Source organism: Mytilinidion resinicola (assembly GCF_010093595.1).
Source record: "Mytilinidion resinicola strain CBS 304.34 unplaced genomic scaffold BDZ99scaffold_18, whole genome shotgun sequence".
NCBI classification, from domain to species: domain Eukaryota; kingdom Fungi; phylum Ascomycota; class Dothideomycetes; order Mytilinidiales; family Mytilinidiaceae; genus Mytilinidion; species Mytilinidion resinicola.
In genome coordinates this window covers 598,726-625,464 of record NW_022985454.1, presented here as the reverse complement: position 1 = coordinate 625,464, position 26,739 = coordinate 598,726, and the positions used below count along the sequence as shown (strand labels likewise).

Sequence of the window (26,739 nt, the reverse complement as noted above, 5' to 3'; positions counted from 1 at the left end):
GCCAGCCAGTGCCTAACCCCAACACCAGCACAATTGGGAGAAGCTCAGGTATGCCGCATTCACGCTCGAAGCCGCCGTCGTATTTCTTGTATGCTGATCTTGAGCGTGTCCAGGACCGTCCACTAGTCCTTCACAATGTCGACAACGAAGGCCTCGAAGTACTACCCGGCGGAGGATGACACTCAACCCAAGAAGGTACGCACACCATCGCGAGGGAGCCCTGGAGCGAGAGGCCCAAATTGCTGCTGTTGCAGGCGGCTCAGACTGCTACGATTCTGGCCAGCTGGAACGCGGATTGCGCATCAAAGACACCATGAGCCAGAGATTCCGCCAGACACAACGCACGCGGACGAGCATGGCTAACATTGCAATTCCGCAGACCCGCAAGACCCTCCACCCCACCAAGTACCGCGAGTCGCTCAAGCCCGGCACCGTCCTGATATTACTTGCTGGTAATTATGACTGCATATTCTGGACTCCATTTGGCATCGCTGACATTCCCTCTACAGGCCGTTTCCGTGGCAAGCGCGTGATCCGTAGGAACCCCCAACTATCTAGTGTAATTGCGTACTGACATTTGCTAGTTCTCAAGCAGCTCGCCGGTGGTGCTCTCCTCGTTACCGGACCCTTCAAAGTCAACGGCGTTCCTCTGCGGCGCGTCAACCACCGATATGTCCTCAGCACTTCTACCGTCGTGGACATCGAAGGCGTCGATTCGAAGGTGATAGAAAAGGTGTCCGAGGAGGGCTACTTCACAAAGGGAAAGGAGTCAAAGGCGAAGGGCGAGGAGGCCTTCTTCAAGCAGGGAGAGAAGCCGGAGGTCAGTCAATCATGCGGAATCCCTACCACACATGAGCACCCAGGGAAGAGGCTTGCGTGGGATGAGGACTGAGTGCTGACTTATTTCCAGAAGAAGCAGGTGGACAGCAGCCGCGCGGAGGACCAGAAGGCCGTGGACAAGGCTCTGTTGGCTAGCATCAAGAAGGTGGATAACTTGTCACACTACCTTGGCTCGAGCTTCAGCCTACGCAAGGGCCAGCAACCGCATGCGATGGTGTTCTGAGCGGACTCAGAGTAGCAGTGGAGCAGGGATACTCGGCGGTGCGCGCGAGCTTTGCATGACAAGGAAATCAGGCACAGCACTGTCTTGGGGGTTGGCGTCCTTTTTTGTGCACTAAACTTGCCCCGGAGGTCGAATGCGATTCTCTAAAAAAGAATGGGTCACAAATCAAATGCCTCCTAAGCACATTATCAAACACAAACAAATGAGAACCACTGGCAAAATTGGAGCTTCTTAATTTATAGCTTGGTGTTGGATCAAACATACGCTTGTCATTTCTCGATCACTGGTGACGGAAATTGTTGCTCCACGTGGGTATATGCATTCATCTTCAAATATCATTCCTTTACATGGTCTGCTTTCGTCCGATCTGCTAATTGATCCCTGGGGTACTACCAAATTCCTGGTAAGGAAGTTTAGCTCCACCGACTCCGGACGGTCAATATAACGTTTACAACATTGCCCTCGGGCCTCGCCAGCATTTACGTTGTTGTCTGATTGAGCTCAAGAGTCACGGTAAGCGACCCTTACTTCTAGTCGGGACATGAATAATGCCAATGCACTCAAGAAGAGATACGCTGCGTCTATGACGCTATTCGCGTCAGTTCCATGTGAACATCAGCCTGCGCTGCCTTCCGGGCATCGGTAAGCAACCGAAGGCATTACCGAGCTCGTTTGAATACAGTACCCTTAGCAGTGACGGGGAAGTTCATGCAGATTTATGATAAGGCATTGTGCGCATCTCCTTGAGTCGCCCCGGAGATGGTCCTAGTAAGGACGACCAGTAGTAAAGGGGAGGGCTAATCGTACACCCCCTAACGAATAATCGTACACCTCCTAACGACTAATCGTACACACCCTACCCCTGTCACTTCACCGCCTTCTGATTGGCTTAGAGGGTTGCTCCGGAGCTTCCGATTAGCTCGCTTCACTTGCCCACTAATTCCGAATGCTCTCTCCAAATGCGGCCACGTAGCCTCCAACGCAGCCTATCTGGTTTGTGTAGCTGTATATACGGCCGTACGTGAGCTCGTACGTGAGCTCGTACGCGAGGCTATACAAATCAGCATGGCTATACAGCCTCTCTGTTTTACAGTGCATCCTGCCCGATTTGTGCAGCTGTATATACAGCTCGTACGTGAGGCTGTACGTGAAGCTGTACGTGAGGCTATACGAATTGGAAAGGCTATATAGCCGTACGTAAGGCCGTACGCGAGGCTATACAAATCGGAAAGGATGCGCCGTAAAACTGAGAGGCTGTATAGCTATGTCGATTCTTATAGCCTCACGTATAGTCTCACGTACGAGCTCACATACGGCAGAGATGCACGTGCAGATAGACGTAAGGGTGAATGATCGGAGGCCTCCTGCCGGACCTCCGAGCCAATCAGAAGCGGTAAAGTAGGGGTTGTATAATCATTCGAAAGGGGGTGTACGATTATTTGTTAGGGGGTGTACGATTATTCGTTAGGGGGTGTACGATTAGCCCTCCCCGTAGTAAATAAGCAGTGGCGATTGGCGTGCTTGCACTAGTAATATAATCCTATCCGTGCTACTTATTCACGTGGAACAAGGGACAATATAATAGCATGACGCCCCAGTGGAGCGTGGAAAGCCGGCCATCGACTTGAGGAAGCAAAATGCGTTACTTTATTTCAACTAGCTTTCACCCTTACGCAACAAAACCCACGTTCGCGAAGTATTACCAATCCCATCCCATGTTGTCCCATTACAGCAGTCGGAATATGTCCCCTAAGGGGTCATGCCACCTGCATTCTTGTAATCCATTTTAATCATCTAGACCATAACCATATTTGTCCCCTTTAGATAAAGTAAGGGAGAGGATCCTCGGGTGAGTTAGGGTCGTCTTTTACTCAACCAGCACCCCTTCATTGCCGTCCCATATGTGCCACCCATTATCGAGCAATAACATGCCCTGCTCTTGTGGATCGCTCATAACGCCATCTCTTTCGATTAAGGTCCGTAGTGCATCCCACTCATATTCCGGCATCCAGAACTCCCTCTGTCTATCATCATGGCTCTCCCCTTTCTGCGGCGAGCGATACTGTATTCGCCATAATTCGTCTTCTCGCGAATTGGCGTAGTTGGATACACCTTCCTTCCCAGGGTTATATTGCCATTGAAAGATTGGATAATGAACTTCAGTGCCGCCGAAAGCCAGGCCTCGGTACCACCAACCGCGACATGATCCACTCCCCAAAGTCCAGCCAGGGGCTCTAAGCAATACTGGACAAGTGCCTGTCAGTAGGCCTTGGGAGCCAGCGCTGGTTAAGAGCACTGTATGGATACGCAAGACCGGCCGAGATGACATTTCCGTTAACTTAATGGTCCTATTAGCTTACTTAATAACCTTAAAATGCCAGTCTTCTTAGATTAACACTAAGTTAGACACTCTTATTTTGCCAGTGTTCCTAGCCCTATTCCGTCCATGAGACTCAACCCGATCCACAATCTACGCTTTCAACCCGTTTCGACTAGTGTTATCTATTATATCAAGGATCTGAACATTCATTTTCAAGTTTTCAAGTCTGAAGGCCTTTCAGCCTTGCGGGGCTCTGCGAAGGCTGTGCACACCTTTGCAACTTCAGCGACGCAGCTCCACAAATCTCCCACCACCAGTATCCCATCAACACTTGCGTAATCTGCAAATTCCCCACAGGAAAATAGAGTACCATAGTCCACTCATCGCACTGTGTGGTGTCAAGCCCTATTGCGATGGTGGAGAATGATGAACCGAAGACCGGCGGGCCGGCTTCGACGAGTTTCCTGCTCAACAACGCTCTTTTCTCGATCATGCAGATTTTAGGCTCTTTCAGAGTCCCCTTGGTTGCGAAACATGCTCCCAAGTCATCTCAAGGTACTGTGGTAACTTCAGAGGGCAGCCTACGCTGTTGGATTTGAAAATCTCTGCCGGATCTGGGTGTCGACGCTGTGACTCAGGTTGAAATTGATGTGAACTCTGTTGTATTGTAGATGCCGTAAAGGCGGACTATGTAGAGGAACGAGATGAACTATCCCTTAGGGCGCTCCCTTGGTCGTTCCCTTGGCAGCAAGGAAGGCGCCAAGGAAAGGCACTCCCTTCCCTCGACAGCAAGGAAGCACCACAACTCCGTAAGGAAGAGAAAGGGAGAGTAAGGGATACCTAGGGGGGCGGTGTGCACGCAGGTGAACCGTATGAGTTGCTGATCCTAGGTTGCTGCAACCCGAGTCTGTGCCTTTCTCTGGGATGGCATACTTGTAGCCGCTCCTGTTATTCAAAAATGGCAGAAGTGGGAGCTTCACAAGGTTTCGGGCAAGTTCATCCCTGGAGCAGGAAGCTACTTAAGACTCGGCATCCAACGAGACGGTCTGAACAACGAACCAACTGAGTGGGTAGACTTTTTCACAGAACCTGAGAATGGTGAGTGTTCAACAAAGCCAGGTAAATCATTGAATATGCTTACTATTGTTGATAAAGAGGATGTGAAGCTCTGTAGGGCCTCAGCAGTGGCAGAGCCCACTTCTCCCGAGCGGTATGAGACAGTAAGAGCATGGATTAAGGAATGTGACATCAAACATCGGGATTGTGACGCATTTTTGAAGGAACGTCAATCGAAAGATCAAGTGAGCTCGAGATACAATCCGACGAGACTCTTGAAAAGTAAATCTCGACGATGGAACCCTAGATGTTGCTCTCCGGAATTGGTCCGACTATGAAGAGATCCTGGAAAAGTACGCTTGCCTTAGCCATTGCTGGGGAGGCAGCCGGCCCTTATCTTTGTTAAAGTCGAACTGCATCGAATTTACAACCGTATACCCTGGTCATCTATGCCTCCTGCCTTCCAAACTGCAATCTTCGTCTGTCGATATCTGGAGATCCCGCACCTTTGGATTGATTCTCTATGCATAGAACAAGATAATAAGTTTGACTGGGATGGAGAAATGCCAAAGATGGCATACTACTACAACAACGCCTATCTCACAATTTCTCTGTCGTCCTCACCGAATAGTACGCATAGTAGCTTACCGAGACCACCAAAAGCTGGACGGGTGCTGCCACTCCTTCAACCATACTCGTTTGTCTCCGTCCAGAAAGTGCCATCTCACTTCGCAATGTCATCAACCCGATTCTGCATCAAGACTTCAGATGCCCTTCCGCTCTTTAGCAGGGCATGGGCATTGCAAGAGCGCTTGTTGGCCCGCCGGGTTTTGCATTTTGGGCCTGAAGAATTGGTCTGGGAATGCTGCTCGCTTCTGGATTGCGAGTGCCACAAACCGCCAGATGCGTGGACTGGACTACATGAATCGAACACTGAATCTTTCAAGATGTCGCACAGATGAGCATTGAAAAGGGATCTCAACCTCAACGATTACTGGCAAAAGCTTTTGTCTCTCTACCTTCTCCGGAATATGTCTTTCGAGAGTGACAAAATTCCCGCGCTTCTCGGCTTAGTCGACTCTCTGGCTATAACTACGGCATATGGACTGCGTCCGTTTAGGGATTTTGTGCAAGGGCATTGGAGAGACCACTTGCCAGTGTCACACTTGTGGAGCAAGCTGGATCCGGAAGGCTCTCGGAAGCCCCATGTCCCGACTTGGTCATGGGCATCCATCAACGGTTCTTGGGCTTACCAAGAACCACCAACTGTAACTGGATTCATTGTGACTGGGCGTTCTGAATTTGGAGTCAAGGGTCTTAGAAGTAATGGTTTGCGACTAACGGGAAACTATGTGGACGCAGAATTATATTATGCATCGAAATTTCTTGGTTTGCATTGCAGAAGAGTTTTGATGTGGAATGAAAGCACAGAAGGCCTTGAACGACGCTTGAAGTTCCAGACCTTCAATGAAGTCTTTAACATTGCAAAGCCGAGCAAGCGACTAGAACAACACTGATTGATCATCGCGAAGAGGGGTTTTCAGGGAAAATGGATCAAAGGAGTCCTTCCCGCCATGGAAAAGTTGCCGAGAAAAGCGCCTGTTGACGACTTTCGGATTGTAATATTAGCTATAACTTTATAGGCTTACGAGGAAAGACTTGAGATGCCCGAACAATATATTTTGCTCGGCACGGGGGGTTTCTCGCCACCTAGGGACGGACCTTACCAAACTTACCTCTCGCAACTCCATCGTCTTCCAAGTAAATCTCACTTATATTTGATCAGCCCTTGCGGTAATCCCCTCAATATCTACGAGAGAACGGGATGAGCGAGATCATCGCTGCCTTCGAAGCCAGCGCGACCGCTCAGGCTGAACCACATTTGCTGCCTTGGCAGCTAAATTAGCAACCCGTCCAGAATGTCGTGTGCCGGGGATCGCGGGACCAGCTTGTCGGACTACAGTCGGTTCATGTCGCACTCCGCCACAGCTCACGCAAGCCGTTGTTCGCTCTTGTCCAGGATTGATCGCGTTAGGGAATTGAGCGTCGCGTCCGCATGGGCATGCAAGACGATCGGCGAACATCCCGTTTCGTGGCAGGCCACGAGCAGCCAGTCTGCGGTTTTTAACTCTCCTGTTCGCCCGTCCAATGCCACCCTCCGGCGTCCGCGTGATCCCTTCAAGGTAGTCACGTCCGACATCTCTCCGGCCCCTCAGTAAAGTCCACTGCGTTCGACGGTGCTCAGCGCAGAATCCAACATTAGCGGCTGGGACGGCTTGAAACATGCTGTTATAGCAGGTGCACAAGTCCTGGACTGGGGAGGCATCCGTAGGCCACTCACGGGGAGCAGCCACGGTTCCAAGGTTGAAGGGTCGGGGATTGTTGATACCGCGAGTAATCCGTTCCTGGTACAGTGCCATCTCTTGGCGCTCGCAGTCATCGCAGAGGAGTGTGCGGAAGAAGTTCCTTGAGGTTGAGATGTTGTTCGGGTTTTGGACTCCGCCAGCACCAGCTACAATTGTCTCCTGTAGGCCATTGAATTCGGTCTCCGCAGTGTTCACATCGCAGATGGGGAGCATTGTAGTGGGGTGAACACAGAGATCATCATTATGACAACCTTCGCAGACGTCAGTCCAACAATTAAGATCGAGTTTACACGACCTGCACCAGAACCGTGGTCTTGTCAGGTCGGTGCATGGACGTGTCATCCCGCAGCAGTCTGCATCGTCGCATTGGGGGTTCTGTGCCGGGGGATCCCGAGGATTTACAACTGGGCGGTGTGCGGCTATAGTCATTTTAAAGAAAAATCAGGTGTTATATTCGTTTTGAGGTTTGAGTTAAAGTAGTTGATTAGGAGAAGCTGGAAATGACCCTCGAGGCGTGTAGTAAAGTAGTGTTTGGAGAGTATATAGATAAGAAAATGGCGAAGAGCAGGACTTCTTTTCATGGTATATTGGCAAGGACAGTACAAATATACTTCCTCCTTACAACAAAGGATTGTGTTTAAGCCAGAATAGAGAACGAAAAGACGGCTGATGAATGAAGACAAAGAACAGAAAATCTTGAGACAAAGAGAATAATAATAGAGGCATTCTTTGATAGTAAGCGATGTGTTGTTCCGAGCTCTTTGTAATGTCGGGAGTCACACCTCCAGTCCGTGTACACCTAGCTGATGCTTTTCGAGTTGGCCGAACTAGTTCAACGATTGCTTGGAACTTTTCAACTTTTGCCAGTACGTTGTAGTCGTCACGGGATTCAAAATGCGTAGGGGGACCAATATTCACGTCTAAGCTGTCAGCTAATTGGATCGACATCAGAAAAAATTTGGTTAACTTACTAGTAAACACTTGACTTAGTCGGTAAGGAAGTTCGAACTCTATGCAAGGTAGAACATTGTGTTAGGCCCAAAAGAATACAGTGACATACTCTGAATGGAACGTGATGAGTGCATATAGATCGTGGGTGAGTATGCTCCAGTTTGCCTATCTAAGCTCATACTCCCTTAACCACATTCCGTAGTATCATGACCCCCCCTCTAACTTTCTTGCCTTCTCCTTCTCCTCCAGCTTCCTCCGCGCTGCTAAGATCATGTCGTCACGCCGTCGCTGCAGCATCTGCTGCCGCTCGTTCTTATCTGCTGACCATGCTTTCTTCGGCACGTTCGACTCTGGTATTGAAGATGAGGGCTCGGCGCTGATTTTCGAGGAAAGATTATAACGAGTTATGAGATCAGGGTGGGCTGGCTTTGAAAGCGGTGCCGTAGCCCGAGAGATTGGGTTCGAGGTGCGGAGAGTTGGGGGTTGGAAAGATTGTGGGGGCTGCGACCATGTATTGCATCAGCAGTGATTCTCAGAAGTCAAAAGCAGTGGCACTTGCAGACTAGCATCTGAGTGATAACATGCCACAGGAATAGCGATCTTAGACTTACAGTGTCCAGTCCCCGCCCTTCCACCAATCTCTCAACCGTCGCCGTCACATTCCCACCATTCCGCTGCAGGTCCCACATGATGTCTCTCCGACTCGCATTTGGAAACATTTGTGCAACGTTCTCGACCTGGGCAGGGTTTATCCGGACCCCACGATTGATTGTAGGAGTCGTCGCTCGCGTGCCGGTGGAAGAGGTGGTCCCTGGCGTTGGCTTTGAGAAGTACCACCGGATGGCGAGGAGGAAGAGGATTAGGAAAACGAGGGTCTGCGGTATGTTGACTGTTTGCTCCGCCATCTTTGGCTGCGAAGTGGTGTTTGTAGCGCGAGAGCGTTGTGAGGTGGAGAAGTTGTACCGGGAGCCGTCCGGCTACGTCAGCATTCGCGGTGAAGGAGCGTGAGCACGAGACAGGGCAGCGTCCGAAAATATGCTCCAAGTGGTGAATGAGGTTACTATGAATGCTTGTAGGAGCGAAATCGTGGCTTGATCGTGATCATCGTGATATGCATCCAAAAAGCTTGGGGAGATCCGTAGACTGACTAAGCTGCATATTCCACCTAGCCAATTTGGGCTCTCTGGTTCACGACATCAGCCATAGATTTTCTGGCCTTCCTAAGCCACTCCTAACAGTGACCTCGTGGCGGACAATAAACGCTGTTCACTTTGACCTGATTTGGGTCCTGCGGCTTTTGACATTCATGTTTGGTAAGAGAGGCTTCTTGGGGCCACCCTTGACACCGTCGACATAGTGGCAATATCATGGAGGTGCACATACTGTCTTGGAGGCACGGCACGCAGATCAAATTCCAGAGGCGCGCAGATCAAATCCCAGAGAATTCCCATTGCTTTTTGAGCTACTTGTAGAGCTCCGCCAAGCCCCTGGCCGCTTCAACCCCCAGAATCAGACCGCAATAGTCACGAGCTCATTTGCAGTCGGTGTGGCGCTACACATCACCCTAGTTCCAATCTCCAGAGCCCAGAACGACCAGCTTGCCATTCTTTGCATCCTCGAAGATGTCCTCAATGCTCCAAGCCTCGTATCGGTATCCCTTTGGAAAGTTGGGCTCGATTTCGAGGTTCTCATCCTGAGGAATACCCTGTTTGATACCGGAGACAGCCTTTTCGTAGTTCTCGTAAGCGTAGGCCTCGGGGTCGTGGAAGTAGATCCACTTCGCCAACCTCGGCCGGGCCCGTCGGGGGTCTATCTTGGCCTCATCCCACTTGGTATTTTGCATAAGCTCGACGTTGGCGAATCCCATCTTCTGGGCACAGGCATTACGGATGAAGCTATATCAGGTCAGTAGCTGCAGCATTAAGGAAGAAGCTTGAACGTACCGAAGGTAGCAGTGGACATCAATGGACTGTGCAACCCTCTCCTTGCTGCCCCCGATCTGAAGGCAGGAGGCAAGGTGGATCGCATCCTCGATAGCTTGCGTAGCTCCATTGGCAGAGGCCGGCAGATAGGAGTGTGCAGCATCGCCGATTTGCACGATACGACCAGTGCTTGAGGACCACGTCGGCTGCGGATCGCGCCAGAGAAGCTCGAAGTTGACGATAGATTTCGGAGGCGTGCACTTGACAAGCTCCCGGAGCATCGGAGACCACTTGAGGGGCCCAATGATTTTGTCCATCTCCTTGACGACCTCATCCGCTTCGATGGTGGCGTTCCACGATTCAGATTCAGAGCCGGTGGCGTCGTGATTGATGGTCCAGACGATCAAGTCCTTCAGAGTGAACGTGATAGCATACGTAGAGGGTCCCAACCAGGTGCGGACGATGGGCTTGCCGTCCTTCAAGGGAATGAAGTCCCTGACTTCTGGATGCTCATCCAAGACTTTTCGTGGGAATGCAGCGCGCCACATTGCCCTGCCGGTAGCCTGAGCACGAACCTGCCCACCGACAATCTTTTGCGACTTGGACCCGACGCCGTCGGCAGCAATGACAACGTCGGCAGTGTAGCGAGTTCCGTCTTCGGTGATGGCTCCAGCTTTTCCCTCGCCCTCGTCCTCGAAGTAATCGACGACCCGAGCGTTGTAGACGGTGTTGATACCGATTCGCTCAGCCTCGTTCACCAGCAATTTGTAGACTAGAGGGCGCATCTGGAACGTGCCTGGCGGAATGCCTTTCTCGAGGCCGGGGGCATCGATGCTAGTGACCGGCATGGCTGGCATCATGGCCTCGCCCGTGTGCTTGCGAATTTCAAACCACGCATCGTTCAGGGAGATGGAATCGTATGCTTCCTTGAGCTTAGGCCAGTGCTTGAAGAAACGGGTCGCGCTGAGGCCCATGAAGTACATATCGCCTATGTGTACACCGGGTTAGCGTTGTTAGACTCGCCTCGTAGGGCTAAACATACCTGCAGTGTTGTAGGTGGAGCTGCGCTCAAGCAGAGTCACGTCGTGGCCCTTGCGAACGCACTCCAGAGCTGCAGCCAATCCTGCGAGGCCTTGGCCGACGACGAGGACATTGATGCCAGTCTTTGGATAGGATTCCACTGGCTTGAAGTGCATGAGAGATCCCGTGCCAGAGAGAGGGTTTGCCATAGTGATGATAGTCGGGTCTGATTCAGAGTGGAAAGATTTGAGGACAGTAGAGAGAGCAGGAATAGAAGTCGAGGTAATGAGGTTGGAGGTTGGAGAAACCAGGTATGAGGTGGAGCGCAGGACTGAAGTAGCTGTCAACGTCGTCGCTGCCGTGTTGGTGATTTGGAGCACATGACCGTTCGGCGAATCACAGGCCTCCGATTTTAGGCACTTGGCCATTTCACTCCTCACTGCTTACACTTCTCTGCCGCTGTCTGAGGTTCCTCGAGGTGTTTCCAGAATTGCGAAATTCATATTCTGGAAGCATCAGTAGACTCGCTGGGGCACCTTAGACAGCAGCTTCAGGGTGTACATATGAAGCAATTCCCCAGATTCTCATCAACATGTTGAAGCACTACATGCACTGCCCGAAGAGTGTACACAAAGCAGGGACGAGGCAATGGTCAAGTCAAGCAGTCCGTGTACGCTTCTATGCCACCGTCTGTGGTCCCTCAAGGTGCTTTGAGATATTTCATTCAATCGGCTGGGAAAACGTCTAATGACCTTGCAAGATGGTGTCCGTATAGTGACAGGTCATAAGCCTGTGCACACGCGTTTACCAGTGCTTGGGGTACGCACATGGAATTTCAAAAATCCAGATGCGATGTCAAATTTCAAGTAGTGCAAATCAGATTGCCTCTTGACTAACTGGCTGCTTACTAGCTGGGCTGCTCCTCGCAGTGGTGTCGAGTGAGCAAGATTGGAGTCAGGCAGTGATGAATCCGTGTGCCCAGACTTACGACCTAGGATTGTAGCATTTGCAGTACCAGTATAACAGTTCGTATACAATGTTTCACCGCTGCTCGGGGCGCTTCAAAGGTATATCACCAATCGGAAGAAGGTTCAGACCCACTGTTTTGAAAGATCAGTAAATAGGTATGCCGAATCGAAGGTGGTGTCTTGAAACTTGATCGCGAGTGAAAAAAGACGCTCTGATGGGATCGTGCCTACAGGGGTTAGAAAATATATTGCAAAAATACACAAAGTAAAGTTTGCATACACTATTTTACCACTGCATGGAGGGCTTCGACGTGTTTTCCAGAATCGGATTGAGACGTAAACCCATCGTTTTGAATGGTCAATCTCAGTTTCGAGTGCTTCAAAAGCGACTTCCAGAACCAAAGGGAAACCTTTTCCATCTTCTTGAACAATCATGGTACTCGCTGGGCCACCTCAGGCGGCGGCGCCCGAATTCTCGTTGGCTCGAGCCTGTAAATCTCCGAATAGGAATATTACATATCAGTGTCTACAAATGGGCGGCGCCTGCTGGAAACATACCTAACACAGGTGCCATCTCAAGAGCGGACGCAACGACATTATTCCCTCAAAGCTCGGCGTTGAGCGAGCAAACAAACACGGTGAGATTACATCCGACTCTCCGATTCCCAATTGGCAAGCGGGATCATGCTATATCGTGCATTATCTTGCTGCAATCCCTTTAGTAGGTTGGCAGAGCAAATGGTCAGTATAATGCCTCGCCATAGGTCTCTATGCACTCTCTGCCGCTGCCAGGCGTACCTCAACACCCTTTTGTAAATCTGGCAAGACGTAAGACATAGCATCCGTCGTTATGAATGGTCTTCAAATTGACCGAGGTACCTTATACAGCAGAACTTATTACCAAACCATTATGGATGTGACATACTCGCTCGAAGTGTTTCAACGTGACAACGCCCTCCAAATCTAGACAGCGCAACATTCATCGTCCTAGAACTGGGGAGCATGTAAGCGGTACCTGGCACGTCTAGCGGTTCCATGCCGGGTGCACGGAAAAGGCCAAACTATTGTATCAATTGATACTGGCTTGCAACCTGTTGGAGGTCTCAAACGCAGTTGACTCCGGGAATGTTTAAGGAAGTTACTGAACGAAGCTGACAGTGAATAGCAGCCCCCGTTCCAGGCTTCACCAAGTAAAGAGTGCACATGTCAATACACCCCTTTCCGCAGATGTCTAGTGACGTTAGGAGTGTCTCAATGCGTCTACAGACTGTTCAAAATCATATACTTGCCTGGGTACCACGCGTTCCTGCAAAGATAGTAAAGCACCTCATACTTACAGCGGCAAGCGCGATTCGAGGTCTTGGCACCGACGATTGATCAGCTGTACATAGTGGACTGCTTTCCGAAGTCGCCTTCTGTTATCAGCGGCGAAGAGCTCGAGCGTCCAAATGCAGAAGTCGCAGCTCACCGCTTGGCCGTCACTTCACCGTCATTGCTCGCCCTGGCCCCATAGACTCTCTGCTTCATCGTCAGTCATAGATATCCTTTCCTCCACCTACCTCACATACATCGGCTGAACAAGGTCTTCAAGCCCATCCTCCTGCCATCCGCAGTCCTACCTAGGTACGTAAGATCTTCGTGATCCTCTCCTGGCGTCGTCTCTCATCAAGAAGCAGCGTCACTGACGTTCACTCTCGCTAGCTTGATGCAATCAGCTAGTCCGTTGCCGCACGCCACCTGAGCCGCACTTTCATCTGCGTCTCCTCGTGAACACTCTACAATTCACGAATTCTTTCTCTACTCTGCCTAAGATGCAATTCAGCATCGTAGCAGCAGCCTTGGCCATGCTTGCCTTTGCACTGACAACCACCGTGGGCGCATACCGTCGTTGGAACAAGGCAAACAGTCCTTGGGGGTTCCCGGGCCCGGGTCTGATCCCCTACATCGGCCACGTTCACGACCTCCCTGAATGTTTCTGGCTCAAGCTCGCAGAATGGTCCTACAAATACGGCGGTATCTACAAGACGCGAATGATTGGATGGAACTTCGTCATCATCTCGGATGAGTCCATCGCTAATGACCTCCTCGTTAAGCGCGCAAAGATCTACTCCGACAGACCCGCCGTGCCATCCCTTATTGACTCGAAGAGCAACCATGGGATGTTGTCATACCTGCCACTCATGGGTAGGAACCGTAAGTCGTCACCCAAGTCGAAGTCTCAAAACCTATGCTGATGTCAGCTGTAGAAGCTTGGGTTCGCCAGCGCAAGTGGGCTCACTCGTACCTGACGCAATCTTCTGCAATCAAATACAAGGGCATCATGGAGTTTGAGGTCAAGCGCCTGCTCTTCATTCTCCTCAGCGACTCCGAGAAGTTCAGCTTCCATATCGAGAACCAGGCTTCGAAGGTTATGTGCACGCTTGCATTCGACGATCCCAGCTTCAGTCCTCAGATGCGAATGAGTGCCTGGGGTCTACTTACTCAGATGTCACCGAATGGTCCTATCACAAATGTCTTGACACCGCTCTGGCACTTGCCACTCTTCCTTAATCCGTGGAAGCGAAGCGAACTTGTCCGCCGAGGTATACAGCAGGCTTTCTGGATGGACCTGTTGAACGGTGCACGAGAGAAATGGCAAGCTGGACAGCTGCGACCGTGCTGGGCGAGACAATATCTGGAGCTTGGGGATAAGTCCCCCCTCCTTGGCGACTTCGAGGGTCATTCTGCTCTTGGCATGCTCGCTTTGGTTGGCGTATTCACGGTCGGAGGACCCACCCAAACCTATTTGATAGCGATGATCCAAAACCCGGAGTGGATGGTCAAGTGCCAAGAGGAGATCGATCGCATATGCGAGGGTCGGCCACCAACTCTGCACGACTATGGCAATCTTCCGGTGCTCCGCGCTTGCATCAAGGAGACTTTCCGATGGAGATCGCCTGTCCCGACCGGTAAGTTACTATGCATAATTATGGAGTGTATGCTAACCTCGGATAGGCGTTGCCCACGAGTTAGAGGCTGACGACTACTACCGCGGCGGCTTTATTCCAAAGGGAACGAGGGTTATTCCCCTTGACTGGTAAGTCATACCAATGGCTCCCCCACGATCTCCCTGACGTAGATCTAGGGCCATGATGCGCAACAAGGCGAAGTACCCCGACCCTGAGAACTACCACCCAGAGCGCTGGCTTGAGCCGGGATGGCCAACCTACAAGGTGCCTCTCACTGAGTTCCCGACAATCAAGGGAATGTCCTCTTTTGGTTGGGGCATTCGGGCCTGCCTCGGACAAACTCTCACTCAAGACGCGCTCGTTGTTCTATGCGGGGGTCTCATGTGGGCCTTCAATGTCAAACACAAGACGGACCCGGTCACCGGCGCCATCATCCCCATCTCGCCCAAGACAACCGCCGAGGTCATCACAAAGCCACTGCCATTCGAGATGGTATTCGAACCGAGAAGCGAAGAGCGCAAGGCTACCATTGTTTCGAACTGGCTCGAAGCTGAGGCCAAAGACACCAAGGAACGCCATGAGTTTCTGCGTGCAGCATCTTCCCACTAGCAGACGTTGAACTAGCTACTGCGCTCTCAAAAATGCTGACGAACATTGACAATTAATCAACGGTACAAAGTGTGATATATTGACATTCGCCAGAGGACGGATTCTCTACTTGAGAGAGCTATGCAAGGTACTCACAATATGGCTTGTGGCTTCATACTTATGGTATTGAGTTTACTGAATTTGTCTCAAGGAGACAACTACTTGCGACTCTGCAGACTGGGAGAAGGCGTCCTGAAAAGGAAAGGCAGCGATAGATGGATTGCGGTGGAATTGCGATGAGATTACAATGGGGCAGTCTTTTCAATGTTTACCTGCGGACCGGTTTCCGGTGGATGGTTGTGTTATAACCTCTCCACTCTGCTCAGTTTGATAGACCCAGCTCAACAAACTCATCTCTTGTTATAGCTTACTTTTACCTCTTCTTGCTTGCTGAGACACATGCGTGCACTATATGCTGCTTCGTGAATGTGCTGTGTACACTTCTTTGCTACTGCGGTAGTTCGCCGCGTTTTCAGGCATCTACATCAAACGTGAAGCAAGCAATTTCACCCGCCGAATTCACAGCAGAGCACCCCATGAGACATCGCTGTCTACTGCCTAGGGCACAAATCGGGGAGGGTCATACATACCGATCAGTGCGAGTGACGAAGACGAAACCCGGGCGTGTAGGCCTAGCGACACCGACATGCTGGATCCTGCTCCTTTCACAGTATGCAACCGCACCTACCATTGCGCAACCCATCATTCTCCCAGACCTACATCGACAGGTAGTGTAGTCACCCGAGCAAATCACCCGCCCACACCAACCAAGCACGTGAGGAGCCACGAGAGTAGGTAGTGAAACATTGACCACGTAGCATTGAGACATTTATGGAAAAAGCAAAATCTGACCCAAAAGATCTTTGTAATACGAATGGGTAGATAGAGACACTCTAGGAGACACAGCCGAGATGGGTAGGTGGGTAAGAGTTGCCACTGTCAGGATTTCACCGCTCCCGCTTCTACGGTGACTGAGATACTCGGAAGCCCCCGACGGCTGAGAAAGGTATGTACGAAGTGTGTGTAGATTGCAGATGCATATATCGCCGCGCCCGCCTACTTACCTAGCTGGGAATTTGGTTGCGATGGGCGAGGTGGTGCTGGATGATGGTGGGTGTCAGCATCACCGCTCGCGGCTCCGAAGCGCGTCCTGGCGTCGAGAGGAACATCGGTCAGGTTTCACGCTTGAACCGCCGACTTCGGTCGTAGGCGTGCCGATACGGAGACGGCGAGGTGTGTTGAATGACGCTGGTGATGGAGTTTGGAGTTCGATGGCGTGCGATGCAGTTGTCGCCGTGTTGTCGCGAATGGTGCTCTGGAGATTTCGATGCCGACTTGGGTGGTGGGATAAGCAGAGCTGAACCTTGGGAGCACTCGCTCGCGGGGACTATGAGATGGTCGAACACCGAGCGAGCTCTGAAATGGAGCAGAAAAACCAGCAAGCAAATGCGATGCGATGGAACGTTACCAAGACGGGTGATAATGACAGATAGATGGCAGCCGTTCGTTCCGCGTGCTGAGGGCATTTTCGCGACATTGAGTGGTGCGACCACGGCCCTCAGACCCAAGCGCCATCCATTCATAATCCAACATCACGAATTTTCGCTCAAATCACGAATCCCAACGCCAAAACCAGCAGCTCGATCGAGGCCCGAAACCCCCATCCTCACAATCAGATATGGGGCCCAGGATGGCGTGAAAAGTCTCGCCATCCTCTCCCTCCCCCGGCATCGCCCGACCCGCCGTGGCCAGGTTGCGAGGATTCTGGAAGCCAGCACTAGTGCCCGAACGGGAGCAAGAACACGGGGAAGATATGCGTGATGGCGTCAGTGCCGAGTTGCGACACATCGCCACATCGCATCCATCATCGGCAGTGACCGGCCCAAGCAGCCCTTTTCGGGCGAGAACTCAGTGCGAGGGACGTCGTGGTCATTGTGCAGGTACCTGCGTTGATCGGCAAGGACGCTGGGGTCGGCCTGGTTGATGAGCGGGCGGGAGGGAGTTGTGGGATGTGCGGATGGGGGAATACATGGGCGTGGGTCGTGGGGTCTGGGGTTATGTGTGATGGGCGTGTATGCAGTAAGTGACTATTTGGGTTATATGTACATCGTGGTCGTGGAGGCTGGTGATCAATGCTGGAGCAGGTATTCCGGCTTGAGAAGATGGTCGTATGCATTGGGTAGTGAAGAGCGCAAGGTTGCCGTTCTCGGCGATCAAGAATCATATCATATCGAATTTGGGCAATCTAGATAGTTGGAGAAGATAGGCGATCATCCATGGATCAGAGAATACGGAGCCAAGGGTTCTATTTCCGCTGAACGTTCGTCCTTTGAGCTGCGCCACAAGCCACGAATGGAAGTTTGCCCATGACGTGTCCAGGGGCTATTTTGCCATCGCATCATTGAGAAAGACGAATACAAATGTGAAATCGTCTGTGAAGTGAGATATTAAACCCTAGACCGTAGGAAAATGAGGCTGGGTGCGTCAAATGCGCACATTTTCGGCTGTTTGCCTCTTGAATTTCTCCGGAGACCCTTTCTACGCACTACCCTTAGGGCTACCTAGCCTGGAACAAAGTCTCTACTGAGCGGTAGATAGAGGACTAAGCATCCAGCCTGAGGTCGGATTTCTCGGCCATGGTCAGAATGACGAGACCGATGCCAAGTCGGGACCGATAGAGAATGAATAGACACCCATGCGGTGGCATCTTCGCCACCTACGCGATACACACGTACACACACGGTACACTTTGTAGGGGTGCATACTACATCGTCCTGTCGACGCAGTAGTGACAAATTGTTCTCTCGCTCGTTCTATGTGAACGTCAGGTGGACATGGCGCTTTTGTTGTAGGAGCACGTGACTGTAGACAAATTGTGAAAATGGAAAATGACTAGCACAAAGTAAAAGGCGACATGAGAAGAAATGAAGGAAATTCCGTTGAATACCAACCAATAAAGGTCCTGCCGACTAATCCTGCCGAATTATCTCTCACCACTTTATGTCGCCTGTTGCGCTTTTCGGCTGCATGAAGCGCACCCAATGAAGTTTGACTCTAACAGGATTGGTGGGATCGCACCAATGCGATGGACCGGGTTGAGAAGATTCTCGGGGCATGACGAGGCGCGTGATGAGCAAGATGCAGATGCAGCGGAAGCTGGGGAAGTTGGCTGGACTGCAGCATGCCCAGTAAAAGTCTGCAGTTTTGGGGCCGGCTGGGCCCTTTGAGGCTGGGTCAAGGAGAGGAGCTCCAGGCAGCCGTTTCCCCGCAGATGTGCTCTAGATCGAGCAGAGGAAGGTAATGATCGACTCGAGATGACAGCCACTTGAAACCTCGAGACTAAAATGATTGACGACTACGCATACCAGTGAAGGGAAGGGAAGAGACGATCAAAATGGGGAAGTCAGACATAGCATCTTGCGATCGCCCCATTGCTTGAGAGACTAAAGCATCACTCGTTGAGAGATACGTAATGATGGAACGACGAGAGGAGTCAGGTTGCACAGCCGCCACTAGCTGGAGGGAAAAGGACGAGGGTGCACTTGACGATATTGTATCGAGTAAACTCTGCTGCCTTGAGTGGCCGTTAGAGGCCAAGCAGGCATGGTTATCGGGTCGATATGTTTGGTCGGGGTGGATCAATCACGGCCAGCGTTGATGGTGTAATCATCTCGGCTCCGTTCCGAAGGAAGGTCGAAGCCGCAAGCATCCCATACTTTGCCCCGGCCGCGAAACTTGGCCTGCAGCTATCTGATCCATCATCGGAGGCGTCGACGCGTGGGGGATGAAGTGGAGCTCCTAGCACAGGGGAATACTGGTACTGCGGGAGACTAGCCGATCACGAAGGATGCGCGGAAGACGGCCGAAGGTTGAAGTCGAGCTAGAAGGGGCTGGAGATGACACCACAGCGGCGTCTGAACGTGTTCGCTGGTGTTGGGGTTTTACAGCGCACCAGTCGCCTCATGTATGAATCCAACACGTTCTGCACTGTGATTGGCCGGGGAACCGGGACAGATGAGAATGGAGAGGAAGGCAAATGAAACCACAATCGGCGGCGCGGAACAGCGACGAAGGACAGAATGAGGCTTGGCAATGAAGACGGCATTCTTCTACGATGAGGAGAGGATAGGAGAGAGGAGTGAGGTTGACGTTAGGTGGATTTCCGAATTGGGCAAGACGGATCACCAGTTTTGACCAGCGGTCTGGATCTACAGGGCAGACGACCTCCGCGCGGAGAAGGCTTTGCTGCCCTCTCGCTGGGCTCGTCGCGCTGCATCAGCATCGGCGTCGTCTCCCAAAGGGTGAGGCAATGCATGAAGCTTATCCCAAGGGTGAGAAAGGCAACGCAGCGGCAGAGCCAAGCACGATCCTCCTCCCGCGCTGGATTTAGCCTGTGGTTGAGTTCAGCATATCCAGGGGGCTGAGAGGTTTGCTGATGCCGCGCTGCGAGGTGAGGATGTGATGCGACTTGCATGGTGGAGGCATCGGATCTCAAGGTGCCTCTCAGCCACAAATGAAAATAGAAGGCTGACGGGCACGGTATGACTGCAGCGCCGTCGATATCGACGCACCGCTGAAATCGACGGCGCTACTCCTGGTGGTACGGACGTAGCGCTAATAGAGATGGCACTGGGCGAGCCAGCGGTGAATTGTCGCAGCAGAGCAGCGAGATGGTGACGTCTTCGCTGCACCTGGAGAGCGGCTTGCTGCTGGTTGTCGCTCGTCGGGATCAGCAGACTGCGAGAGGGCCGGAAAGCGATGGCACGTGGAGCCCATGAGAGACGGCGCAACGGGAGAGGCGCGACGGAATCGACGGGCACCATGGACGGGGCACCATGGACGAGGCATGCAGCCATCGCCGTGGGGCCTGCCGTCGGGGAGCTGTCCAGATGTGAATAGTGAAGCGCCATCAGGCTGCCCAGACGCAGCGCGCCCTCCCCAGCCTCGGGCACGGCGATGCGCTCCAGCTCTCCAAGCGTCTCTCTCTGCTCTGCCTTCTGCCTTCTGCCTGTTTCGGCGGGGGAGGCCTCGAGTCAACGGCTGCTGCGGTGTGGAGGGGCGCGCGGTGGCTTGATTCGCCGGGCTGGCGCTGAGCAGGAGGATCGGGGAGTCCTGTCGATGAGGGAGGCTGGGGTGCTGCAGGCCGGCGCCGCAGCAAATCCCATTCGACGACGGCCGTGTCAGCCAGGCCGAGCCCGGCAAGGGCAGAGGCACGGTGCGGACGGTGTGGGCAAGTGTTGCGCTGCCGTGGTGTGAAAGACAGGCCCCCGACCGCCCGGACCGCCATGGAGGATAGTTAGAAAAGCGTGCATCCCACGCCTCGCAAATCGCTCTCCCCACCTCTCCACGGCCTCTCCCACTGGCCTCTCGCTGCAGCCCGTTGCGCGCAAATTCTTCCGCCCTGCCCATTCGAGAGCCCTACAGACCCTCTCCAACTCCGCCACCAATACGGCCTGCGGTGCTCGCCCGATCCTCGCCCGATGCCTTTTGGCTGCTCGCTGCTCTACATATACTCCACCACCCGTGTCTCTCCGCATGCCCTGACCACTCGCACCATTCCATCACCATACTTGAATTGCATTTAACTCTGCTCTGCACTTCACATCCATACCATTATAATCATGCCGCAATCAATACAGTGGCGCGAGAACCACGCCAGTGACAGCAGCGCCAACAACTCCGCTCGCAGCGAAACCACGTCGAATCCACGGAGTACTGCGCCCACCGAGTACAGTTACCACGAGACGTATACACAGTCCGATACCTCCAATGGCCGCGTAAAGGGTCGAGCCGACACCTGGACCACCGACTATGCGAGACCACCACCGTATCTCCCCCGGGCCTCAGTCGATACTTATGCGTCGACATCAGAGGAGGACCTAGCCGAAGAAGACGACGACTACCCACAGTACGAGGTCCCCCAGTACAACCACGAGGTCTTCCCCATCGACGCCATACCCACCACGCCTAGGGACTTTGCTGACCTGTTCCCCACGAGCAAGCGGATATCCATTCGCCATGACGACGCCACCATCGACGGGAACATGAACCTGCGCGTGGACACTCAACTAGAAGGCCGCCGGGGCAAGAAGCAGTCGTACACCCTCTTCCACCTGCGCATGCACGACCTCAGAAACCGAGAATTCTCGCTGCGGCGATATTGCCGAGAGTCTGGCCGAGAGGTTTGCCATTCCATCCGCAAATACCAGAAGCCGCCGACAGAGAAGAGGCCCGTGCTGGCACGAGCGAGCAGTGCTTTCGCGACTCTGAGGAACAAGCCCGACACCCGACCGTCGACCGCAGCAGGCCTCAAGCGATCAGACTCGGGCTATGAGTCGATGAAAGGCATTGAAGATGGCTCACGCCCCAAGTCTGCCGGCCATGCGAACGGTCGTGCCCTGTTGCCTACCAACACGCTCAAGCTTGAGTTCTCGAATTATGCTCACCTTGAAGTCAAGAGACGGGGCGCCAAGTCCAACAAACGGTACAACTTTGAGTACTGGGGCCACCACTACGGCTGGAAGCGGGTGTGCAAGAAGGATGGCGACATGGAGGACGTTTCATACTACCTCCTCCGGGAGGACAGCGACCAACCGCTAGCACACATCTGCCCCGTCAAACTGACTCCCGACCAAGCTCACGAGGAGGCCGCACGCGGGGGCTGGGTCCCTCCTTGTTACATGCGGATCACCGACGAAAGGATTCTAGATGCTACGACTGACATCTCCGAGTAAGTGCTACCAAACGCCGGCCATTACTCCGACTAACAACTTCAAGTGTCGTCGTTGCAACTGGGTTGATGGCTCTTGTTGATGACTGCATCAAGCGGCGCTTCCACACCAAGCAAAGCACCCAGCTACACATTCCCTTGATCCGCTCTGGATCCTTCAAAATGGGCATGGAGTATGTTGGTCCGAAGCGTCTCATCGACGAAGTTTTTCATCGACGAGCAGCTCCAAGTCGACAACCGTCAGCGTTGCATAGTTGAGGTTTAGAGAGCCGACCGACTGACCCGCATTCTCAACGTCAGACCCGCTGGGCGGAACTCTGCATTCGATTCTCGTACATATTTCCGTTCGCACGACTGGGCATACTGCTCGTTTCGCTAGAACGTCAGCTGCGGCTTGCCGTGGCATTTTCGTCAATCTGTCTAATATGTGGGGCGTCGACACGACAGCAACGGAGTGAGGCGTTTAGGATATATCGGAAATGGAGTGTTTGCTTCGACGTGGGATATCACATATTATTAATGGCTCTACGACAAAAGGAGGACGGCTTTCACTTCGTATACATATGAGCTGAAACGAATGATGAACATATTTACTCTTCTCGGCTTCTTCTGGCGTCATGAACTCCGCATTTGGCTCTGATGAAACAGCTCGAGGACTCCGACGTTTCAGTGAAGGCGCCACACGTGAACGCTCCGGGCAAGTTTCGGGTAATTGTGCCAACTTAACCAGTTCCAGCACCAGACCTCACGCCATGCTGCCGGCATCCGCATGCTGAGCAACATGTCAAACAGAGAAGCATAAGTAGGTACCCGGGGCTGTCACAGCGGGCCCTCCCTCAGCTCAAAGGTATTGGCGGCAAGCATCACCATACCCGGCCCCCGTCCTGACGCCGAGCAAACGGCTACTGCCCGGCCGCCCGCTGCGTCAGGATTTGTGCACGCTCCCTGCTAGGCTCTGTGGGCTTGCAGGCAGGGTAATTCTCGCAGAAGATCGACTTATCGTGCTTCGGAAAAGCTCGATCAATCTGGCCTTAGGGTCAAGACACGTCGAGTAGAAAGCGTGCACCCAGCTTCATGCACAGTGAGTTGGCTAACCTGCCAGCGTGCAATGCTTCGACTATTCCTGGTCCCTCTCCACCCCCCTCTCTTTTCTTCTTAAGCCGCCATGCTAATCGCGTTCAACCACGAGGCCCCTGATGGGGAAGGCATCGGCCAGCACGCCGCCGGCTTCGATTCATGCAATTTGCCTGCAGGCAGGCCCCCCGTCTCGTTGCTGGCTGCCATTGGCCCGCCTTGATTGCAACGAGGTCATCATCGACGGACGCCAGAAGATGCCAACTGAACAGTGCAGGAGCTGGAAACGGCCCGGCCCACCCCCATCCATTGCATTGGGCCTTGGAGCCATGCGAACGACCCGTGGGCCGCTGGTCCCCAGTGCCCTACGACAACACAGAGGTCGTTTCCGTGAGACCTGCGTGTGCCTTCCCTGCTCACCGTCTGATGACTCCGGCAGCGTGCACCTAGGTGCAACATGTCGTTTCGTCTAGCCTTACAGGTGACGTGAGGGTTAGTTGTATAAGTAGTCCTGCGGATTTCGAGTGCAGGGCTTCTCTTCCAGCTAGGCACTTTTCAATCTTCCTATACAAGCGCTTTTGCATTCAGACCGTCCTGCTCTGCTTTCTTTGGTTGCAGCCACACTCTCTTGGGGCCTTCGTTCTTGAGCACTAAAAGCGTCGCTGCTTGGATCACCATCACAATGGCTGCGAGACCCACTTTCTGGCAAGACAGGTTGAAGGGTTGGTGATGGATCTCCACCTTCGTCAAGGATCAGGTCTGACTGATTCATGTCCAGATCACTGTAACGCTGCCCAGATCGAACAGCCTAGATGGCAAGACGTTTCAGATCGTCGAGGTAAACTTCTCGAGTCTCGGAGAATATCCAATCCCCTTCCAGGTTTCTTCATTAGCCCTAGCCCCATAATCGTTCCTCACTTCCAACACGCATTAACATCCTTCACTTTCTAATGCTCTCACCACCTGCTAAACTCATTCACAGGAGGCCGCACCGCATGGTCTAGCGTCGTTGTAGTCGGGGAAAAGCAATTCCCGGCCCGCTACTGGTACGACGGTAACTACGTCGAGCAAGCCCGCGAGGACGCCGCCGAATGCGCTCTCCAATTCTATGGCCAGACGCCCGCTACCACCACCTACCAGCGTGCCTACGGTCAAGTCAGCAGCTCATAATGCCGGCTCATGGGCTATCTCAGTGTTGCACCTCTTCACGCAGGGCGCTTTGGAGCTGAAGGAACGAATGATTTCGGGTTCATGGGCTGGATTGGGCTGGGAAATTCGGGACTCTTTTTCTCCTCTTCTAACTTCCTTCTATCGGAATGCCCTCTTTACTCTTCTTCTCATCGGTGGAGTCGGATTACGGATTTCTCTCCACCCTCGGATCCCTCTTCTTGAAGGACATCTCGAGGGTCTTTCATCTTTCTTTAATTCGGGAAAGGGAGCCCACAACGGCGTTTCCGCGCATGGGAGTTAGTAATTCTCCAGGGGGCATTCAGGGACATTCCAATTTGTTTGGCAAGACTGGGCACTACTGTACGATGGAACGACGGCACTACATTTCTCAAAGCCCTCGAATGAAAAGCTACGGAATCATATCAGTATCTTATGACAGGTCCGACATTTACGAGACGAACTAGAGAATGACAGCGGATGGCAGTTTTGCCTGGCATGACTTGACCTGGCATGCCCTAGCCATTCTGCTTTTCTCTGCATCGTGCATGTTCGTCAGGCGTGCTACAACCTTTCCCCACGCGCCCTGGCTGCTCTGCCACGTAACCCACCCCTACCTCCGTACCCCTCTGCCTGTCTCGTCAACACGCGCTCTCATCGGTGAGGCGCTCGTGGCGCGTCGCGTTCGGCATCGTTCACCAGCCGTCCGCCCCATCCCCATCCCATCCCATCGTGCATGAAAACCTGCTACTGCTGCGTTGAAAGGGTCATGCATACCATAGCTGCAGCTCCCAGGATAACAAGGTGCAAGGGGCCAGCAACGAGGGGACGTCAGACCAGGGGCTTGCTAGTAAAATATGTCAGCCAAGCAAGCACGCAGCAGGCAAACGTGTCCGAGGTCCTTTGCTCGAGCTCGTTCGCCATCACTCGTTCCGGCCAGCAGACGCGGCGGGCGGTTCGACGCGGGATTCTATCTCGTCGGGATGGCATGCATTGCCAAGCTGCAACTGTGTGTCTGGCGGGGTGTGATTGGACGGGCGCTGTGGGGACAGGAGCGAGGGATTTTGCGGCTCCTGGGACCGGGAGAGGGGGGGAGCATGAGCAAAGGCAAATGGTGAATGTCGGAGGAACGGTGGGAGTGAGGTGTGCGAGGACGAGCTAGGGGGGATGGGGAAAGGCGGGCTTCTTTGCAAGCGAGCCGGCCGAGAGGCACTACTTCGGTTGAAGGAAACGTCCTTCTGCTTCGTGTCAACGCACTGCACTGCGCGGAGCCCGGCTGCTTTTGCCCAGATGAGTGGTGCATGCTGACAGCGCGTGCTTGCCTGCTGTCGAGGAGCGGGATGTGGTCTGGGTTGACCCCGGGTATGTACGCAAGGGACACGCTGTAGAGAGTTCGAAGAGGATAAGACGGGCGGTATACGTCGGCCCCTGTTTTTGTTTGCTAGATGGATGTCGTCGATCGAAGGGTACGAAAGGGGCTTCTGGCTTCCGGGCTGGCGTTCAGTGCCATGTTTTAACGAGGGTGATGAAGGATAGACGGAGATGCTGTAGGCGGCGAGAAAGGCCGGTAAGACTTGTAGGTATTGGCGCTCCATCATAATCAAATTTATCGTTGCGACTTCTCAATTCTATCATTCAAGCTTTTGAGATCATATTTTGAAGTAGCTGCATCTGGCTAGCCATTATATCACGTCGGTCGGCTTCCCCTATTTCAGTCGTCGTGGAGGCCTTGCGGAAGCCCCGTGGTCATGTTCCCATCCCCGGACGAGCCCGAACAGTTCGCCATCGTCCCAGGATATCTCGAATTCCGGTCCGTGATCGCTTCCTCTACATGTCCTCGGTTAGCTGGCGTCATACAAAGGTAGAAACAAAAGATTCCAGAAAATTGGGGCGACACCATGCCAAGGCCAATTCGAGACATAGTGAGCAATTACCTCTTTTGGTAGGATACCAATTTTGGGATCTAGAACTTGCCTCATATAATGTTCGTATGGTTCTTGTCTATGCATCTAGGCGAGCATAGTGCTCGATTAGTACCATTAGCCGTTACCGTCGCGCTTGAAATAGCGTGTATTTCCATCAATTTCGTCACCAATTCTTCATCTCGAAGTACGAGTCTCTCATAGGCTGTAAGAAGTGATCTTAACTTCAGTCTCCGCGTCTTCCGCCTTCCTGCGAGACGATTTCCCTTCGTTGAGATGATACGTCTTGAGGCTTACGCACTCATTCTTTCCACTACTCCAGCACAACATCGCCTTTTCCACTTGAAGCGTATCTCAAAAAGTACGTGTTCTTATAATATTTTCCTATGCAAAGAGGTACGTTACTACACCTCACCATACGACTAAAAGGCTAATGCCAAGTCGTCTATAGTAAGGAGTCTTCTTAAGATTCTCAGCCCAAATATCTATTCTTACGACGAGTGATGGTTTTGCTAGAGAGATGCTGGCGGCCTTCTGGCTTGATTGTATTTGGAACAGAATGCGTCCTAAATTTACTTTCTTAG

The 26,739-nt window shown here is 52.7% G+C and overlaps 13 protein-coding genes across 13 annotated transcripts; 6 read left to right on the top strand and 7 right to left on the bottom strand.

Moving 5' to 3' along the window:
* Nucleotides 1-27: 27 nt before the first annotated feature.
* Nucleotides 28-1,515, top strand: BDZ99DRAFT_466583 (uncharacterized protein). The gene is made up of 6 exons (XM_033720811.1): nucleotides 28-48; nucleotides 114-195; nucleotides 380-452; nucleotides 510-536; nucleotides 585-820; nucleotides 911-1,515. The coding sequence occupies exons 2-6, from the start codon at nucleotides 136-138 to the stop codon at nucleotides 1,061-1,063; spliced, it is 549 nt and encodes a 182-aa protein (XP_033572594.1). The 5' UTR covers nucleotides 28-48; nucleotides 114-135; the 3' UTR covers nucleotides 1,064-1,515.
* A 1,415-nt stretch (nucleotides 1,516-2,930) lies between these two features.
* On the bottom strand, nucleotides 2,931-3,392 carry BDZ99DRAFT_524589 (uncharacterized protein; the record flags this gene model as incomplete). The annotated part of the gene is made up of 1 exon (XM_033725922.1): nucleotides 2,931-3,392. The coding sequence occupies one exon, from the start codon at nucleotides 3,390-3,392 to the stop codon at nucleotides 2,931-2,933; it is 462 nt and encodes a 153-aa protein (XP_033572593.1).
* Nucleotides 3,393-4,793: 1,401 nt separating this feature from the next.
* Nucleotides 4,794-5,347, top strand: BDZ99DRAFT_540174 (uncharacterized protein; the record flags this gene model as incomplete). The annotated part of the gene is made up of 1 exon (XM_033726701.1): nucleotides 4,794-5,347. A coding segment is annotated over exon 1 (459 nt), but the record flags the coding sequence as incomplete, so codon positions are not given.
* Nucleotides 5,348-6,070: 723 nt separating this feature from the next.
* BDZ99DRAFT_574519 (uncharacterized protein) lies at nucleotides 6,071-7,018 on the bottom strand (the record flags this gene model as incomplete). The annotated part of the gene is made up of 1 exon (XM_033728384.1): nucleotides 6,071-7,018. The coding sequence occupies one exon, from the start codon at nucleotides 7,016-7,018 to the stop codon at nucleotides 6,275-6,277; it is 744 nt and encodes a 247-aa protein (XP_033572591.1). The 3' UTR covers nucleotides 6,071-6,274.
* Nucleotides 7,019-7,981: 963 nt separating this feature from the next.
* BDZ99DRAFT_373125 (uncharacterized protein) lies at nucleotides 7,982-8,661 on the bottom strand (the record flags this gene model as incomplete). Its single annotated transcript, XM_033714854.1, has 2 exons — nucleotides 7,982-8,257; nucleotides 8,368-8,661. Coding segments are annotated over 2 exons (570 nt in total), but the record flags the coding sequence as incomplete, so codon positions are not given.
* Nucleotides 8,662-9,190: 529 nt separating this feature from the next.
* On the bottom strand, nucleotides 9,191-10,666 carry BDZ99DRAFT_466580 (FAD/NAD(P)-binding domain-containing protein). The gene is made up of 2 exons (XM_033720810.1): nucleotides 9,700-10,666; nucleotides 9,191-9,651 (listed from the first exon to the last, which is right to left on the bottom strand). Exons 1-2 carry the CDS (start codon nucleotides 10,650-10,652, stop codon nucleotides 9,321-9,323), a joined length of 1,284 nt encoding a protein of 427 aa, XP_033572589.1. The 5' UTR covers nucleotides 10,653-10,666; the 3' UTR covers nucleotides 9,191-9,320.
* On the bottom strand, nucleotides 10,556-11,275 carry BDZ99DRAFT_466579 (uncharacterized protein). The gene has a single exon (XM_033720809.1). It carries the CDS (start codon nucleotides 11,124-11,126, stop codon nucleotides 10,692-10,694), a length of 435 nt encoding a protein of 144 aa, XP_033572588.1. The 5' UTR covers nucleotides 11,127-11,275; the 3' UTR covers nucleotides 10,556-10,691.
* A 2,202-nt stretch (nucleotides 11,276-13,477) lies between these two features.
* Nucleotides 13,478-15,223, top strand: BDZ99DRAFT_511087 (cytochrome P450; the record flags this gene model as incomplete). Its single annotated transcript, XM_033724520.1, has 4 exons — nucleotides 13,478-13,859; nucleotides 13,913-14,614; nucleotides 14,661-14,742; nucleotides 14,791-15,223. The coding sequence occupies 4 exons, from the start codon at nucleotides 13,478-13,480 to the stop codon at nucleotides 15,221-15,223; spliced, it is 1,599 nt and encodes a 532-aa protein (XP_033572587.1).
* A 4,653-nt stretch (nucleotides 15,224-19,876) lies between these two features.
* On the bottom strand, nucleotides 19,877-20,671 carry BDZ99DRAFT_480308 (uncharacterized protein; the record flags this gene model as incomplete). The annotated part of the gene is made up of 1 exon (XM_033722328.1): nucleotides 19,877-20,671. The coding sequence occupies one exon, from the start codon at nucleotides 20,669-20,671 to the stop codon at nucleotides 19,877-19,879; it is 795 nt and encodes a 264-aa protein (XP_033572586.1).
* Nucleotides 20,611-22,595, top strand: BDZ99DRAFT_450266 (uncharacterized protein). Its single transcript, XM_033718161.1, has 2 exons — nucleotides 20,611-21,992; nucleotides 22,040-22,595. The coding sequence occupies exons 1-2, from the start codon at nucleotides 20,884-20,886 to the stop codon at nucleotides 22,248-22,250; spliced, it is 1,320 nt and encodes a 439-aa protein (XP_033572585.1). The 5' UTR covers nucleotides 20,611-20,883; the 3' UTR covers nucleotides 22,251-22,595.
* A 1,153-nt stretch (nucleotides 22,596-23,748) lies between these two features.
* On the top strand, nucleotides 23,749-24,236 carry BDZ99DRAFT_524583 (uncharacterized protein; the record flags this gene model as incomplete). Its single annotated transcript, XM_033725921.1, has 3 exons — nucleotides 23,749-23,788; nucleotides 23,845-23,904; nucleotides 24,049-24,236. 3 exons carry the CDS (start codon nucleotides 23,749-23,751, stop codon nucleotides 24,234-24,236), a joined length of 288 nt encoding a protein of 95 aa, XP_033572584.1.
* Nucleotides 24,237-24,593: 357 nt separating this feature from the next.
* On the top strand, nucleotides 24,594-25,353 carry BDZ99DRAFT_466570 (uncharacterized protein). Its single transcript, XM_033720808.1, has one exon. The coding sequence runs from the start codon at nucleotides 24,704-24,706 to the stop codon at nucleotides 24,971-24,973; it is 270 nt and encodes an 89-aa protein (XP_033572583.1). The 5' UTR covers nucleotides 24,594-24,703; the 3' UTR covers nucleotides 24,974-25,353.
* BDZ99DRAFT_466569 (uncharacterized protein) lies at nucleotides 24,944-25,852 on the bottom strand. Its single transcript, XM_033720807.1, has one exon. It carries the CDS (start codon nucleotides 25,826-25,828, stop codon nucleotides 25,157-25,159), a length of 672 nt encoding a protein of 223 aa, XP_033572582.1. The 5' UTR covers nucleotides 25,829-25,852; the 3' UTR covers nucleotides 24,944-25,156.
* Between the last annotated feature and the right edge of the window lie 887 nt (nucleotides 25,853-26,739).

Bases quoted from the DNA above. Each gene is read 5' to 3' on its own strand.
- BDZ99DRAFT_466583 (XM_033720811.1), top strand. From the start codon at position 136: ATGTCGACAACGAAGGCCTCGAAGTACTACCCGGCGGAGGATGACACT. The intron at 537-584 runs GTAGGAACCCCC...GACATTTGCTAG, and splicing joins CCGTGGCAAGCGCGTGATCC to TTCTCAAGCAGCTCGCCGGT. The intron at 821-910 runs GTCAGTCAATCA...ACTTATTTCCAG, and splicing joins AGCAGGGAGAGAAGCCGGAG to AAGAAGCAGGTGGACAGCAG.
- BDZ99DRAFT_466580 (XM_033720810.1), bottom strand. From the start codon at position 10,652: ATGGGCCTCAGCGCGACCCGTTTCTTCAAGCACTGGCCTAAGCTCAAG. The intron at 9,652-9,699 runs GTACGTTCAAGC...GACCTGATATAG, and splicing joins GATGTCCACTGCTACCTTCG to CTTCATCCGTAATGCCTGTG.
- BDZ99DRAFT_466579 (XM_033720809.1), bottom strand. From the start codon at position 11,126: ATGGCCAAGTGCCTAAAATCGGAGGCCTGTGATTCGCCGAACGGTCAT.
- BDZ99DRAFT_450266 (XM_033718161.1), top strand. From the start codon at position 20,884: ATGCCGCAATCAATACAGTGGCGCGAGAACCACGCCAGTGACAGCAGC. The intron at 21,993-22,039 runs GTAAGTGCTACC...AACAACTTCAAG, and splicing joins GCTACGACTGACATCTCCGA to TGTCGTCGTTGCAACTGGGT.
- BDZ99DRAFT_466570 (XM_033720808.1), top strand. From the start codon at position 24,704: ATGACAGCGGATGGCAGTTTTGCCTGGCATGACTTGACCTGGCATGCC.
- BDZ99DRAFT_466569 (XM_033720807.1), bottom strand. From the start codon at position 25,828: ATGGAGCGCCAATACCTACAAGTCTTACCGGCCTTTCTCGCCGCCTAC.